This window comes from Triturus cristatus, chromosome 3_2 (assembly GCF_964204655.1).
Source record: "Triturus cristatus chromosome 3_2, aTriCri1.1, whole genome shotgun sequence".
In the NCBI taxonomy this organism is placed as follows: Eukaryota; Metazoa; Chordata; class Amphibia; order Caudata; family Salamandridae; genus Triturus; species Triturus cristatus.
In genome coordinates, this window is record NC_140584.1 from 301,213,993 (window position 1) to 301,230,639 (window position 16,647).

A 16,647-nucleotide genomic window follows, 5' to 3' on the forward strand; every position below is an offset into this window, starting at 1 on the left:
GGCCCTCAAGGTCTTCTTTGAATAATATCTCCTGCTCTTTCTCCTAAGGCGCGACATAGTGGGTGATTCAAGCTCATCCTGTGCATCCTCCTCCTGTGCATCCTCCTCCTGTGCATCCTCCTCCTGAGTCATCCTCCCCATTGGCATTGAAGAGATTCGAAATTTTCTGAGGGCTGAGGTGAAATTATTTTTCCTTTATTCTGTGCCACCTTTGGGTCCTCCACATTCTCCTTTTCCTCATTTGGCAGACCGAGGTCTCTCCGTGTCAAACTATCCTTCTTCTACACCTGCATTATAGCATAACCATAACTCTGCTTCTCTCTGGTTCTTAAGGTTTTTGGTTGGAACTCTGGATGCGCTTTCCTTGCTTGGGCAATGATGTTTCTCCGCTCAAATTTGCTAACCGGATTATTATCCATTTAGGTGAATTTATGGTGCCAAAATCTTAATGGCATATTTTCCATCTTCTTTGATGATTCCAGCCCCCTATCAATGCATTCTCTGACCATGTGGTTCGTCACCCTCATGGTCCATCTACTTTTATAGCGCTCTTCAGTGGTTTAAATTTTTTTCAGGTTCTTCCTCTACAGATGTTCTCTGCAGGCTGTCTTTTCCCAGGTTCGCTCAACAACCCATTTTTTTTTTCAGCATCCACAGACCTTCAACTATTGCTTCCAAACTCAACAGCAGAAAAAAGAATCTGAAGACGGCAACCATGCACAGTGGCTTCCGGCGAACATGTTTGACATCACAAGGAGACAGAGAGATCATCAAATGGTAACATATGACTCCCATAAACAAGAAAAGAAGACTTGAAAGGTATTCGGACCCAGAACTAGATAGCAGAAAAAATGCACAGGATGTTAATCCATAAAAGATTCAGGTTGCAAACTTAATCGCCACCAGCCTCTAGGAAAGTCCTCACAGGGGCAATGACCATCATCATGGCATCAGCCTCTGGTGGGTGGGGGTTATTGGTGAACTAAAAATGAAAAAGTACTTTTGTATTTACCTCATCCCTGTGAACAGCGCATTACTCAAATCTATGCACAATTTCTACAGAGAACAAACTATCGTTAAGGGTAAAAAATCTATTTAATTCCCTCGTTTTGGCAAAAACACTGAGGGCCTCATTTATAAGGCCCCTTGCGCCACTGGAGTGTCACTTTTTTGATGCTTCAGTGGCGCAGTGTGCTGGCCCATATTTACAAGGTCACGCAAAGCCACTCTGAGTGGGTTTTCATGGCCCTGTAAGGAATATGCTACTTACCAGTATGCATCTGTTCTTGGCATGTAGAGCTGCAGAGTCACACACTGAGGATAAGATCGCCATCTGGTGTTGGGCTCGGATGATTGCAGGTTGTTGTTGTCTTCGGAGAAGCCTTTGGTCACGAGGTTGGTGACTCCTCCCCTGGACAACAGTGCGCATGGGCATCCACTCCATCGGCAGATTGTTTTTCGCCATGTTGGGAAAAGATGGAGTATATAGAAAAGAAAGAAAGGATGTCCATGTGTAATGTCTAAGTAAGACGGATGCTGGAACAGATACAGGTCCCGGGGAGGCGGGCGGGCGTGTGTGACTCTGCAGCTCTACATGCCAAGAACAGATGCATACTGGTAAGTAGCATATTCCGTTCGAGGCATATGAGCTGCAGATCACACACTGAGGATAGATTATATAGCAGTGCTCCCTTTAGCGGTGGTCGCCTGTATCCGTTGCAGCAGTTTGAAATAAAGTTTTTAGGACAGCCTGGCCCACGGAGGCCTGTTGTTTGGCCTGTACGTCAACACAATAGTGTTTAGTGAAGGTATGCGTGGTAGACCATGTGGCTGCCTTGCAAATGTCTTCTAAGGGAATATTGCCTAAGAAGGCCATAGAAGCCCCTATTTTACGCGTGGAGTGCGCCCTAGGGGGAACTGTGAGTGTACGTTTAGCCTTGAGGTAGCATATTTGGATGCATTTAACTATCCACCTGGCTATTCCTGATTTGGAGATCGGGTTGCCTTTGTGTGGTGGCGCGAAAGCAACAAAGAGTTGTTTTGTCTTTCGAAAAGGTTTTGTTCTGTCGATGTAATAAAGCAAAGCTCTTTTAACATCTAAGGTATGTAGGGCCCTTTCAGCTACCGAGTCTGGATTTGGGAAAAAGACCGGTAGTTCTACTGATTGGTTAAGGTGGAAAGGGGAAATCACTTTTGGAAGAAATTTAGGGTTTGTCCTAAGAACCACTTTGTTACGGTGTAGTTGTAAGAAAGGTTCTTCAAGTGTAAGGGCTTGTATTTCACTTACTCTGCGCAGGGAAGTGATTGCGATAAGGAAGGCTACCTTCCATGTTAGGAATTGCAATTCACATTTGTGCATAGGTTCAAATGGGGGGCCCATGAGTCTTGTTAGAACCACATTGAGATTCCACACTGGGGCAGGTGGCAATCTTGGGGGAAGAATCCTTTTGAGACCTTCCATAAACGCTTTGATGGCTGGTACCTTAAAAAGGGACAGGTGTTGCCTATTTTGCAAGTAGGCTGCCAAGGCTGCTAGGTGTAGTCGTATAGAGGAATACGCTAGGTTGCATCTTTGCAAGTGTAGTAAATAGCAAATGATGTTTTGGATGGAAGCATCCAATGGGTGTATGTCATTATTAGCGCAGTAGATGGCAAATCGTTTCCATTTAGCGGCATAACACGCTCTAGTAGTAGGTCGTCTGGCTTCTTTTATGATATTCATACAGTCTGGAGGGAGATTGAGGTAACCGAACTCTAGGACCTCAGGAGCCAGATCGCTAGGTTCAGTGTTTGAGGATCTGGGTGTCTGATTTCTCCATGGTTCTGGGTTAATAGATCCGGGGAGAGGCGTAGCTTTTGATGTGGAACTAAAGATAGTTCCAGAAGTGTGGTGAACCACGGTTGACGTGCCCAAGTGGGAGCCACTAGTATTAGTGTTAGTGACTGTTGTTTCAGTTTGCGTACCACAAATGGAACTAGTGGGAGAGGCGGAAAGGCGTACGCAAATCTGCCTGACCAGTTCATCCATAGGGCATTGCCCTTCGACTGTGGGTGTGGAAACCTGGCGGCAAGGGTTGGGCATTTTGTGTTTTCGGCGGTGGCGAACAGGTCTATGTCTGGTTGTCCCCACTTTTGGAAGAAGGGGAGTAGAACTTTGGGGTGTAGTTCCCATTCGTGGATCTGTTGTGTGTGGCGACTTAGGAGGTCGGCCACTTGATTGTGGATCCCTGGGAGATGTTCTGCTAACAGGTAGATGTTTTGGGGAATTGCCCATCTCCAGATTTGCTGTGCCAGTTGGGACAGTTGGAGAGAGTGTGTCCCTCCCTGTTTCTGTATATAATACATTGTCGTCATGTTGTCTGTGCGTATGAGGACAGTTTTGTTCTTTAGGTGAATTTGAAAGGATTTTAGTGCTAGGAACACTGCTAAGAGTTCCAGGTGGTTGATGTGGAGCAGTTTTTGTTGGCTGGTCCATCTGCCCTGAGTGGTATGGTGGAGGAGGTGGGCTCCCCACCCCGTGAGAGATGCGTCTGTAGTTAGCACAACTTGTGGAAGAGGCTCTAAGAACGGTCTCCCTTTGGACAGGTTGGTGGTGTTCCACCATTTCAGTGATCGAAGTGAGCGACTGTCCACCAACACCAGATCGGTAAGTTGTCCGTGAGCTTGGTTCCACTGTTGTGCTAAGCATTGTTGTAAGGGACGCATTTGAAGTCGTGCGTGTGGGACTATGGAGATGCACGACGCCATCATGCCTAGGAGCTGCATGAACACTCTTGCTGGAAGAGATGGATGAGTTTGAAATTGAGAGATGAGATTTTGTATACTGGCTATCCTGGCTGTGCTGGGATAGGCAATGGCTTTGGATGTATCTATGGTTGCTCCTAGATACTGATGTAAGTGGGAAGGTTGTAGGTGGGATTTGGGGTAGTTGATAGTGAATCCCAAATCGTGGAGAGTTTGAATCGTGCGATGAGTGTGGAGAACGCATTTTTGGTATGTATTGGCTTTTATGAGCCAATCGTCCAGATAGGGGAAGACATGGATCTGTTGTCTTCTGAGATGCGCTGCCACGACTGCTAGGCACTTGGTGAACACTCTGGGTGCTGTTGTTACTCCGAATGGGAGAACTGTAAATTGATAGTGTTGCCCATCTACCACAAATCGTAGATATTTTCTGTGAGCGGGATGCATAGGGATGTGAAAGTATGCGTCCTTGAGGTCCAATGTGGCGAGGAAGTCTCCCTGTTGTAAAAGTGGGAGGACTTGTTGGAGAGTGGTCATGTGAAAATGATCCGAATGTATATACTGGTTTAGTAGTCTGAGATCCAGTATGGGCCTTAGTGTTTTGTCCTTTTTGGGAATGAGGAAGTATAGAGAATATACCCCTTTTCCCTGATGTTGAAGGGGAACTGGTTCTATCGCATGTTTTTGTAACAGGGATTGAACTTCTTGTTTGAGGAGAGAGAGATGATGCGAGGACATTGGACGTTGTTTGGGCGGTATGTTTGGGGGGGATTGTATGAGTTCGAGGCAGTAGCCAGACTGGATAATTTGTCTTACCCACCTGTCTGTGGTGATGGAAGTCCAGACAGGCAGGAATTGTTGGAGTCGTCCCCCGACCGGAGTGGAATGGTCTGGGGGGAGTGGTGGCAAGTCACTGTTTGGTGGCTGGTGAGGTGCGGGTGTTGTTGTTATTGCCCCGTCCTCGACCTTTGTTATTGTTTCCCCTATAACCTCCCCGGAAGTAACCTCTGTTGGGGGATGTTTGTCCAGAATTTTTAAAGGTGGACGTGGTCTCAGTTGATGTGTTTTTGGAGCCTCCTCTATAAAAGGAGCGACGAAAGGAACCCCGGTTCTGTTGAGACTGCAGTGCTCCCATAGACTTGGCAGTTTCATTATCCTTTTTCATTTTTTCTAATGCAGTATCCACTGCAGGGCCAAATAGCTGCTCTTGGTTGAAAGGTTGAGCAAGAATTGCGGTTTGAACCTCCGGTTTAAAACCGGAAATACGGAGCCAGGCATGTCGTCTGAGTAAGACGCCAGTATTGACCGCTCTAGAAGCAGTGTCTGCTGCATCTAAGGCGCATTTAATGGAGGCATTAGATATTAATTTGCCTTCTTGGATGAGGTCAGAGGCCTGGGACTTAAAAGGTTCAGGCAGATGCTGCATAAGGTCCTCAAGTTGGTCATAATGCGCTCTATCATACCTGGCTAACAGGGCCTGGGTATTCGCAATACGCCAATGGTTAGCCGCCTGCGCGGCGACCCGTTTGCCCGAGGCTTCTAAAAGCTTAGACTCCTTGTCTGGGGGAGGCGTTTCTCCAGTTGTCTGAGAGTTAGCGCGCTTCCTGGCATTTGATACGACTAGGGAGTCTAAAGGGAGCTGGGCCTTAATGTATGCAGGGTCTTGCGGGGCTGGTCGGTACTTTTTTTCGATGCGTGGGTTGAGCACCCTAGCTCGAACAGGGTCCTTAAAGACTTCAGTAGCATGCTTTATAACCCCTTTGATCATGGGCAGTATGTGGACAGTCTTTTGTGACTGCTCAAAGGTATCAAGGAGGAAGTCCTCTTCAATGGCGTCTGTGTGCATTGTAACGCCGTGGAATGTTGCTGCCCTATTTATAAGTTGGCCGTACCCTAGGTGGTCATCAGGAGGGGAGGGCTTGGAAGGGTAGGTAGTGGGGTCAGGCATGTCAGGTATAGGATAAGACCAGTCATCCATGGGTGCTGGGTCTGGGAACGTAAAAGGGTCGTTTGGATCAGCAGGATCATCAAATAAATCAGGGTCCGCCCCTCCCCCTAAGTCATCAGGTAAAGGTAAAGGTAAAGGAGAAGCAGGAGGAGGAGGGGGGGACGGGTTAGGAGGTAAAACAGGAGAGGAAGGACGAAGTGGTGAAGTAGCACAGTCCTTTTTCCGTATGGGAGCTGGGGGAGGTGTAGTGTCCAGCTTCCGCTTTTTATATGGGATGGCAGTCACATGTCCCGTTTTAGGATTGATGTAGATCCGCTTCTGAGTAGGATCTGGTCGAAAAAGATCATCTGGCTCCGAAGGTGGTGTCTGTGACGTTCGCTTCGGGTCTTTATGAGCTTGTTTCGGCGGGGACGCAGTTTTCGGCTCCGATGATTTTTTCGGGTCCGATGGATTTTTCGGTGCCGACTGATTTTTCGGTGCCGACTGATTTTTCGGTGCCGACTGATTTTTCGGTGCCGACTGAGGTTTCGGTGCCGATTGAGGTTTCGGTGCCGAATGAGTTTTCGGTGCCGATGGACTTTTAGGCATCGATGTTGAAGAACGTTTCGGTGCCGGTGGAGACTTCGGTGCCGAGGAACGTTTCTGTGCCGAAGGAGATTTCGGCCTTGGAGCCTGTTTCGGTGCCAACAATGAGTGTTTGGGTGCCGAGGGTGTTAAAGGCACAATTAGGTGAGGTTTGCTCGAGCCCGAGCCACCCGCAGGCTTAGATGTCTTCGGAGCCGGGCCCGAGGGCGGGGCTTCTGAAGAGGATTTCCGGTCGCGACTGGGCCCAACTGGCGGAGTCTTGACCACTGCTTTTTTGGATGGGGCAGGGGCAGGGGGGGTGGTACTCACACGCTGCCCTGGAGTGATGAGGTCATCGGAATCGTCGGCTTCGGACACGATCTCGAGATCTTCGGTGTCGTCTTCGGGAACATCTTGAGCAAAGATGTCCTCCGGTTCTGGAGCTGGTTTGGCCATAATATGGCGTCGAGCTCTTCGGTCCCGGAGGGTCTTCTTCGAACGGAAAGCGGAACAAGCTGGACAGGTGGACTCGTTGTGTTCCGGCGACAGGCAGAGGTTGCAAACCTCGTGGTGGTCACTGTGGGGGAACTTCGCTCCACACTGGGGGCATTTTTTGAAGGGTGTCCTGTCCATCAGCCGCTTCCGGAACCGGTCCGAGTTGATGTCGACGTCGATGGAATACAAATCAAAGAGTTAAATCGATTGCTGGAAGTTTTCTGCTGGAGCGGAAAAAAGTTCATCCGAACCCAATGGCGGAAAAAAACAATCTGCCGATGGAGTGGATGCCCATGCGCACTGTTGTCCAGGGGAGGAGTCACCAACCTCGTGACCAAAGGCTTCTCCGAAGACAACAACAACCTGCAATCATCCGAGCCCAACACCAGATGGCGATCTTATCCTCAGTGTGTGATCTGCAGCTCATATGCCTCGAACATATGGTACCCTTTTGAGCAGTACTCTGCGTGAAAGGGGCGTTCCTTGGGTGTTGCTGTGGGTGTTCCCACTCAACACTCATGGAATCCCACATTTACAAGGTTTCGTAAACCAGGGAATCCACCAGATTCCTACGCCTCCCCAGGGAAGGCGTTAAGGGACGCACAACGAAGAGAAATACCTTTATTTCTCCTTGTTTCTTTTTTTTTCTATGTGTGCCGCATTCTGCAGTACACTAAGAAAGAGGAAACTCCTCTAGTAATAGTTTTTGTGCAGAAAAACAATCGTCCCTACAACACTGGTACCCTTGCCCCATGGCGCCAAGGTGCCTGAGTTGGCGCATGGAAGCCCATTGTGCGACAGCGCAGGGGCAAAAGACAAGAATGCTCCTTTTCTCATAGATAGAGCGCATTCCTGCCCTTTAGACACAGGGCAGCACTGCAAGATTCGTTGCGGTGCTGCCCTTCGCCTAAACCTCGTTAACGAGGCCCTGAATGTGCATTTCTTCTTGGGTCCAGCCTATCGGTCTAAGAATCCAATCACATATTCTCCATTTCACATGGTCGTTGTGGTCCCACTCAATAGCAGACTCTAACTCCATGCCAATGTTCTGCTGTAGATGCTACACAGTGTCCACTCTTATAGTAGGAGAGAGGCCTAGGACACTGAAAGATGCTGAATCAATAGGGTGCTTTGGGCATAGTGCTATATTTGGAGAGTCTCTGTGCTGCAAGCCTTTGTACCTGTTAATGTAGGTGGTACACTAAAGTATACAAAAAAATGATGGATGGAATGCTTGAAATAATCCAGCCACTGGTGATTACTTGGGCCTTATCCCAGTGTATCGTTATTTTGCACTTTAGTTTGGACCCAGCCAAAGCAAATCAATGTTGACCCTGCTCCTATTGGAACAGTTCAGCCCGAACTGCCAGCCATTTAGGAAGCCCCCTATTCTGTCCCCATTGGTGTTGTGTGTTGGGGCTTTTAATGTGTGGAGTCATTTGCTTGAATAGCTTGACCTTTGGGTTCTGTTCTCTTCCTCTACCCCAAAATGGATAGCATTGGGCTAAGAAGCTGCCACTGCTGCAGTGTTGTTTTTTTTGTTCCTGCGTGGTCATGGATGTCCGTGGAAATGCTGTGGGGCTGATATGCACAAAAGTGGGCTCCGTGCACACTTGGTCATTGGAAACAAGCTATACCTGGCTGATGAGCATTACATAGGCAAAACTGGTCCTTGGTTGCTTGTGTTCCAGTACAGGGAGGACCTGGCCTAGCAATTCGGCTGGACTGTTCCTTTTAGAGCAGGGTCTAGACTGATTTGCATATGGCTGGGTCCAAACTGAGGTGGCATGGTGTGCAAAAGAACGATGGACTGGGATGTGGCGTGAGTGATTTCCAGTGGCTGAGATTAATTCAAACATTCCATCTATCACTTTTTGAATACTTTAGTGTAAATGACAGGACAGCCTGCAGGTCTGTGTATGATGCATGTCTGCAATTAAGAGAGGAAATACAACGTGGGGCTGTGCATGATGTATACAGGACTGCCTCTAAGTAAAAGAACTGCACGCATGTCTGTATGTGCATCATGCAGGTTTCTCTCCATGTGTGTGTGAACTACATACTGGTCTGTCTGCATGCAATGGGAGCTGCATGTCTGATTATGCTGCACAGATATCTACATTTAAGTGAAGGGATCTGCTACAGGTCTTTTTTGTTTTACATGTAGGTCTGCACCCTCACCTGCATCATACTGACTCAACCTGTAGGAAGAAGCACAGCATGTGAATCTAAAATAGGTGCATGCTGCAAAACCTTTGTAGGCATTACTGTCTGCCACCAAGGGACAGCCCCAAGATATGTTTGCATAGCATGCACATCTGTCTGACAGGAAGGCACAAAATGCACATGTGTGTGCTGCATGTAAAACTGCCCGCCAGGGGGAGATTGCTTGTGTGTGCTACATACGTAGGTCAGTGAGATAGGGCCTAGTCAGAAGGCAGGGCTGGAAGACTATGGGTGCTGGAGGCATGGTGTAATAGCTCCACTCGAGTCTCCCTGCACAGGTTCATTCCTTCAGTGTATGCAATGTGCCTTAGAGAGCAAATTAGGAAAGTCATTCAGTGTACTCATCACACATGCATTGTACCTTCTTTTGATGCAACCTTCTTTTGAAACAACCAGATATACACATCACCTATACATGCTACTGTCAAAGAAAGAAAAAACATTTAAAACCCTTATTAAACTGCATACAGATAATAACAAAGTCTTTCTAAAATAACTAAAGTAGTGTAGGAGCGTTTACTGCATAACATTCATATTCCGCAGCGCCTCGGGAGAGAAAGATAGAAATCCTGTACCAAGTCCCAAAAATGTCCCCTTTCAAGTAGAAAAGGCCGGAGGGGGTAGCACAACTTCCTGCCCGCAGGAGAATTAGAGTCTTTCGGTACCAGCCCGGTACTGTGACTTCCCACAGCCTGCCGCGTCCCTAACACGTGGCCTAGAGAGTGTGCACAGTGAAGCACAAGGGACTTTTAAGAGTGGAAATATTTACAGTACTTTCGGAGAAGGGGTTAAAGAGATGAGGTCTTTACAAAGACTGGCACCATATTTCTCTGGGGCTAAACACATTCTCAGCATCTTTTATGGCAGCAACGAACAGAAACACAAGAAGGTGCCAGGTGATCAAGAGCTATATTGATGGATGCCAAGTTACTAACAGTTCGATTTGCAGATGCCAGGTAATTTAGTGCTGTATTTGTAAACACCAGGTGTAGGAAAGGTGCTGCAGGTGTTATGAGCTCAATAACTGTACTGGTAATTGACAAGAGTCAACATGTCTACTGGTAGACGACAGGACATCGGGAGGCATATTCGTAGGTGCAAGCCGATGGAGAGGTGTTGCGGCATACAACAGTTAATCGACGAACTTAGGTGGCAAGTGATTGACAGCTCTAACGACAGGATCCAGGTGACAAAGAGCTGCAAGAGTAGGCACCAGGTGATCAAGAGATGCATTGATTCGTGCTAAATGATCAAAAATGGTATTTGTTGATAGTGGTTATCAAGAGCTCACCAACTGACACCCGATGATTAAAATTTACACTGCTTGGCATAGAGTGGCAGGATTACTGTAAGCTGTGCCGATGGTGGACAGGTGATGGAAAACTGTATCAATTTACACCAGGTGATCAAGACCTGAATTATTTTGTGCCAGGTGACTGAGGGGCTGGTACCATGCCATTGAGAGTGGTAGTGCTGACAACAAGTATACAATGGCTGTTTTGGATGGCACTAGATAATAAAGGGCTTATTGATTGGCTAGAGTAGATCGAAAGCTTTATTGTTTAGCACCGAGTGACAGAAAGCAGTATTGCTATACAAAGTGTACGAGAGGTGTATTGGTTTATGTCAGGCATTTGAGGGCTCTACTTGTTGGCACTCAGTGAGTAAAAGCTGCAGCGATTGATAGCAAGTGCACAACCTGGCAATTGTTGCTGTGTGATCAATGCTGCACTCACTGAACACTGGCCACTGGACATATGTGAGCTGGATGGCTTGGCACCAGGTCAAGAAAGTACAAGTTAGGGCTATATTTACCAAAACAATTCATTTGTTTCAGATGTCCCAAAAGCACCTACACAAAAGAAGAGTTGAGGCTTTCACTTTCAAGGTAGCATTTCTGTTGTTCAGTATAATCTGTGATTGGAATCCAAACTCAAACAGTCGAGGACTTTCACGAAAAACATTCATTTCAGAACAGTTCCACTGGGAAGCTGTACCAAGTTTTCAGAGGGCAAGAAGCAGCTCGGAGCCAAACCAAGGCATGCCCAACTCCTAATGAAGGGAATACTAAGACATACTGCCCAATGTCCTACCAGAGCACCAACTTCCTTCTAAATATTCTCTTCTTGTAGTTCAACCTTGCCAACACTTTGCATCAGCATTCTGCGTCTCACTCCGAGAACCACAGTCGGGTATCACCAAGAGCTTAAGAATTCAATGTTAACAACAGTGTTAGAAAAGAGCGTAGGCAACTCATCAGGTAGTTGATGAACTTGGCAAAAAGATCATTTCTTCCCCTGCCTAGTCAGGAGCTACATTTAAATGTCAGTGGTCGAGACCCGTGTGACCCTGGGGTCGGAGTCGATCTCATAGCGGTAATGGTAGCTCTCCATCAGGTCATGGCAACCATCTCTCATGTTTACGATCCACGTCTTCATACCTTTTCGGTTGAGGTAGAGGACAAAAACGAAGACCAGGCCTACAATGCCCAGCACCACACCAAGAAAAACGTAAGAGGTGTGAAGGACATCCTCAACGACATGGCAGTCCAGCTCGGTCTCACCCAGAGCCACCAGTGAGACATTCCGTAGGTCCTCGGGGTAGGCACAAACCAACTGCTCCACATCCTGCACCTGAGTGCTGCTGTTGAGCCATGCAGCCAGCTCCTCGATTTCACAGTCACACACAAATGGATTCTCTTTCAAGTAGAGGTGGAGTCCCTGTTGAGCAGCTAGATCCCCCAAAGCACCAGCACGTAGTGTCTTAAGCGCATTCAGAGTCAAGTCAAGGGTGTCCAGTTGCAGGCCGGCCAACGTGCCATTTTTGACACCCACCAGGGAGTTGTTTCGCAGGTCCAGCTGACGCAGGCTGCTCATGCTAGCAAACATGCCCTGTGGCAGATACACAATTGCATTGTCAGCCAGCTCTAGCGTTATCAGATGCCGGAAACCTCCTCGTGATAGAGCGGTAGCCAAGTATTGGATGGCAGATGAGTTATAGAGTGCACGGTTCAAGCTTAGCTCCTGGATGGAGTTGTTGGTTGGACCAAAGGCGTCAGGGTGGATCTCAGCCAGGAGGTTGTTGCTGAGGTCTAGGAAGCGCAGGTTCGGCAGTGAGGAGAAGGCCTGGGACTCCACAATGTTGATTCTGGAAAGACAAAATAATGAGCAAGAATGAGAAACAATGCAACTTTAAAATCACCAGACATGTTGGACCATGCTTGGACCAGTGGACCTTCTAGTTTCTGGCACACCCTTCGGGTCACTTACTCCATTGTACCTCCACACCATTTAGCTGAAGGATATCACATCATATAGTGATACAACATGAGGTCTGCATCAGCTTGTATAAAGTGGTTCGGTCCTGTAAGATGAGAAGGGCTGGGAGAGAGTCAACCATAAGCCATGTTTTAAACACAGCAGTATCAGCCTCTGCCTGTATTCTCCCAGCACCCCCATCATCGTCGTCATATCCTTATCATCACACATATCAACAAGTATCCACAGTTTTCTAAAAGAAAAAAAACAGTATACCTTTTTTTTCCCCTGGCCCGGCAATATCTCCAACCTGCCCCTACCCAAGAATCACTGGCAACCAATGTATTGCCAGTCTCCCCGCTACGCCCCAGAAACCACAGCCTCTCAATACACAGTATCCTAAGCATCCCTGTATCCCTGCCCTTCTAGTGTCATATGTACCCTCAGCACCTACAATCTCCGTGCAACACTAGTCTCCAGATCCACTGCCATGCCTGCACCCAAACATCTCTAATTCACCATCATACACTGCGTCATGCCCCCGGCATCTCCAGCCTCAATATACAGCCGCTTCTCCTGCACCCCAGCATCTCTAGCCTCAAAATACAGCCGCCTCTCCTGCACCCCGGCAACTCTAGCCTCAATATCTCAATATACAGCTGATGTGTGTATATATATATATATATATATATATATATATATTCCCTGCTTTATCTCGTATCAGTCAATACTTATGCGTTTTACTCCAAGAGCATAAACAGTGTTTTACACTTACATCAGTGGCTAAACATGCTTCCGACACAGGAAAAAAAAATGCCCTCTCAGCGATAATCCGTTCAAATGGGATACCGAGCAGTGTAATTTTTCAGTTTACGCAAATTCATTTTAAATTGTGCAGCACTACAGTTAGTAAACAAAATGTCTATTACTGAACGCCACTCGTGCAGACAATTGTACGTGATTTGATCAGAAGATTTGTAGCTGAAGATGCCATCTTGATATGGTTAGTGCTGAAAATACACTTTCACGCCAACATAACATTGTTTCTCAGGTTCATAGATACCTTTTGCCCTTAGATTCCTTGTAACTGCTCGAAAAAAAGGAATAATTTACACCTGCATATTATAACACCTTATATATGCATTTTGGCATGAGAAAAGTATATTTTAGAGCGTGTATGTGAAATCTGGACTACAATTCCAGTGCATTGTGGTCCACTCAGGAGGTCACATTAAGATAGCAGGGGCAATTTTGACCCAGCCTTTAGCCTTGGGCGATATACCAACTGTATTATTTATGCAAATCTAAAACTAGACTAGTATAGGTGTAAAATGAAAGACACGTTTTAAAACCTCTTTGCTCTGTGAGATAAATGGTCGCTGCAGACATCTTATTATCTGAGAGAATTCCCGGCCGAACTTGGGGCCAAACTCAACCTTTAGTGTTTTTAGAGGTCAATAAATCGATTACCATTATATTGGGTAATAGTTACCATTTACCTTTACTTGAAATTTTTCCTGGGGCGAAACAGATGTCAGTGTTCAATAATTGAAACTAAATTGTATTTGAGAACAAAGTACTTTAAAGATTTTCTGAATTCGAATGATACCCTCACCTTTCCTCTTCACTTAGACTTTGAAAAGCCCAGTGCGAGAGCTAGGTGCTGAAAGGTTTTTAAGCATCAGATCCTCATATCTAGGGAGCACAGTCACTCTTTCTAGCAGCACAGGCATGATACTTCATATATTAGAAAGGTGCGGGTAGAAAAACCTCAGGCACTCCAACACAAATGTGAATGGCCCTCTGCATGTAGGAGGACTCACTGAATTGTGTCGCCAAATTCAGACATAATTTGGCAACCGAAATAGGGCACTGGAGGAAACACACTAGGGTACTGGTTCATAAAGGTGCACTGTGGAGAGGGGGACCCCTATGGGTGCTGGGAACTACTTGCTGAGGGTGACACAGTGAGGAGGACTATCCCTTCTGTGAGGAGGAATATCCTTTCTGTGACCTGGCAACAGAGGTCACAGAGGCCTTACGCACTACACCCAAAGTCAGCACACCTCTATTAGAAGCTGGACATACAGCTTGCACCAGATATGGGGGATCCAAAAGAGGTTCCCTCAAAATGGGGAAAGTTTTGTGCCATCCTAACAGCCATTGATGAGATGTGTGATGCCTGTGAGCTAAAGATTGATATGGTGTTCATTGATCTTAATTCATCTAGAGCAAACAATTTTAGGCAGAGTCATTGATGTTGAAACCACCCCTGCAACAGGGTTACCCTTGTCGCAAGACATGTGAAAACGAATCCTTGAACTCACAAAGCGCTCCTACTTCTGGGGTACTGGGAAGAGAATACAGAGGATGCTCCAAGCAAAAGAATTTGAGGATAATAGGGCTATCGGAGAAGGCTGAGGGTCCAAGTATGAAACTGAATCTCAAGAGGTGGCTCAGCACCCAGGTTGTATGACAGGGCCTCTTCAGGTTCTTCCCCTTCGAGAGGGCGTATAGTATTCCCCGAGCACTGCTGTGAGCCAAAGCCACACTACACCCCGTATTGGCCAGACTACTTAACCATACGGACTGTAGAGAAATCTAGAAGAACTCCATGCCAGAGGGTACCTTATGAACTGCAGTGAAACTTCTGCTGCTTGTGGAAGGCTTTTAAGGCTAGGAACACTGCCCTCAACGCCAATATATTTATGTGCTGTAGTGATTACTGTGGGTTCCATACCCCCTCTGATGTTGAGTTTCTCCTTATGAGCTCCCCATCCCATGTGTGAGGCATCCATGGTGATAGTCAATGTTGGGGCTGGTGTCATAAATGGTCTTCCTGCCTTTATACTGGCCCTGTTCCACCACTTAATTTCCTCCTGTACTCTTTTGTGTGACAACCACTAGATTGTCCCAGTGCACCGTTGATTGTGACCAATGGCTTTTGACCCATGCCTGGATCGGTCTCATGTGTAGCCTCGCATGTTTAGTGGTATGCAGTAAGCAATCATTCCAAGCAATTTCCTCACCATGTTCACTGTCTGAGACAGACCCTTCTGGTAACGGCGAGCCTCTTGTGTTGGAGGTAGGACTCTTTTCTAGCATGGGAATGTCTTCGCTTGCAATGTGTTTATTGTTGCTCTCAAAAAGAGCTTCTCCTGTTCTGGAATGGGTTAAGACTAATCCATGTTTATCGTGAACCCCAATCTGTGGAGTGTCATTTTCACTGTTCTTGTGCTGTCTCTGCATCTGTTTGCTGAACTTTTTCTCATCATCCAAGCATCTGAGTAGAGGTACGCATGTAATCCCTTTCTTCTCAAGTGCGCAGCCATGGCGACCAGCCACTTTTTAAATACTCTGGGTGCTGATTTTATGTTAAAAGGTAGCACTCTGAATTGGTGGTGTGTTTTGTCTATTATGAAGAGCAGGAACTTCTTGCATCTGAGATTCACTGGAATGTGCAGGTAGGTGTCAGGAACCAAGTAAATTCACTTTCCAACTTTCAGTGTAAAAGGAGTAAGGTCCAAAGTAAAAAGGCGAGGCTGGTGGTGAGGCCTCGGTTCATCAGTGTGTGGAAAGACATTTAGTTCACTCCCTGTAGTACACTACAAGATGGCCACCCAGTTATCTGAACCCTTAGTCAGCGTTAGAATTCTCATGAGATTTGATTCGTTAAACGACGTGCGCGCGCTGTTTGCTGCGCACTTCAATTTACCAGAGTTTCAGTACGCACGTACCTTCGACGCTCCATATTTCGGAGCGTGAGAAAAGTCACAGTAAAGATAATCCTGCAACGACGAAAAGAGTAGCGGTATTGTGAAAGGAGCTCTTGATTGTTCGCTGGCGTTCCGTTTGTCCTAAACGGCTGTATGCTTCAGAACTGTCCGGTCTGTGAAGGCAGTCTCTCCGCTGATAAGTATTCCAGTGCCAGTAACTGCACTACGCTCAAGTAAGCTATTTAGTATTTTAAGAATACCAAGCAGTCTCCGAGTGACTCTATCGCTTCACTAACAGAGCGCTAACTTCTCCTGCATTCTTGGATTTATACAACAGCTACCTCCCTTGCGCTTTCCCTATTTTTTCCTTCCCTGTTTCTCCGCCCCCTTATTCCTCTTTGCGCGCTCCAATCCACCAAGGAATTGTACAAGCCTTGTGAGTGAACTATTTCAGCGCTACCATCAGTTGAACTTCAAGTCACTAAAGACTCAACCAGGAAAATAGACTCTACATGTATATTATAGTATAAATGTTATCTAAAGTTTCTAGACATGTTGAAGTAAGCTAGAACCAGAGATAGTTGAAAAGTAAATAAGCAATATGCAATTCGAACAGGTAAAAGACAAGAGCAAATCCATTTAGAACTGAACAATAGTGGGTTAGAAGTGAACCAGTAGTAATTCTCGCTCTTTTCCT

The 16,647-nt window shown here is 46.6% G+C and overlaps 1 protein-coding gene across 3 annotated transcripts in view; it reads right to left on the reverse strand.

Moving 5' to 3' along the window:
* Positions 1–9,385: 9,385 nt before the first annotated feature.
* The window catches only part of LOC146857210 (trophoblast glycoprotein-like), a 91,933-nt gene continuing 84,671 nt past the window's right edge, over positions 9,386–16,647 (reverse strand). For 2 of the 3 annotated variants that reach the window (XM_085647689.1, XM_085647690.1), the window contains exon 3: positions 9,387–12,124. In XM_085647689.1, coding sequence (XP_085503815.1) covers positions 11,296–12,124 — 829 coding nt within the window. In that variant the 3' untranslated portion in view covers positions 9,387–11,295. Of the gene's footprint in view, positions 12,125–16,647 lie in introns of all 3 variants that reach the window. The other variant, XM_085647691.1, reaches the window with a different exon arrangement.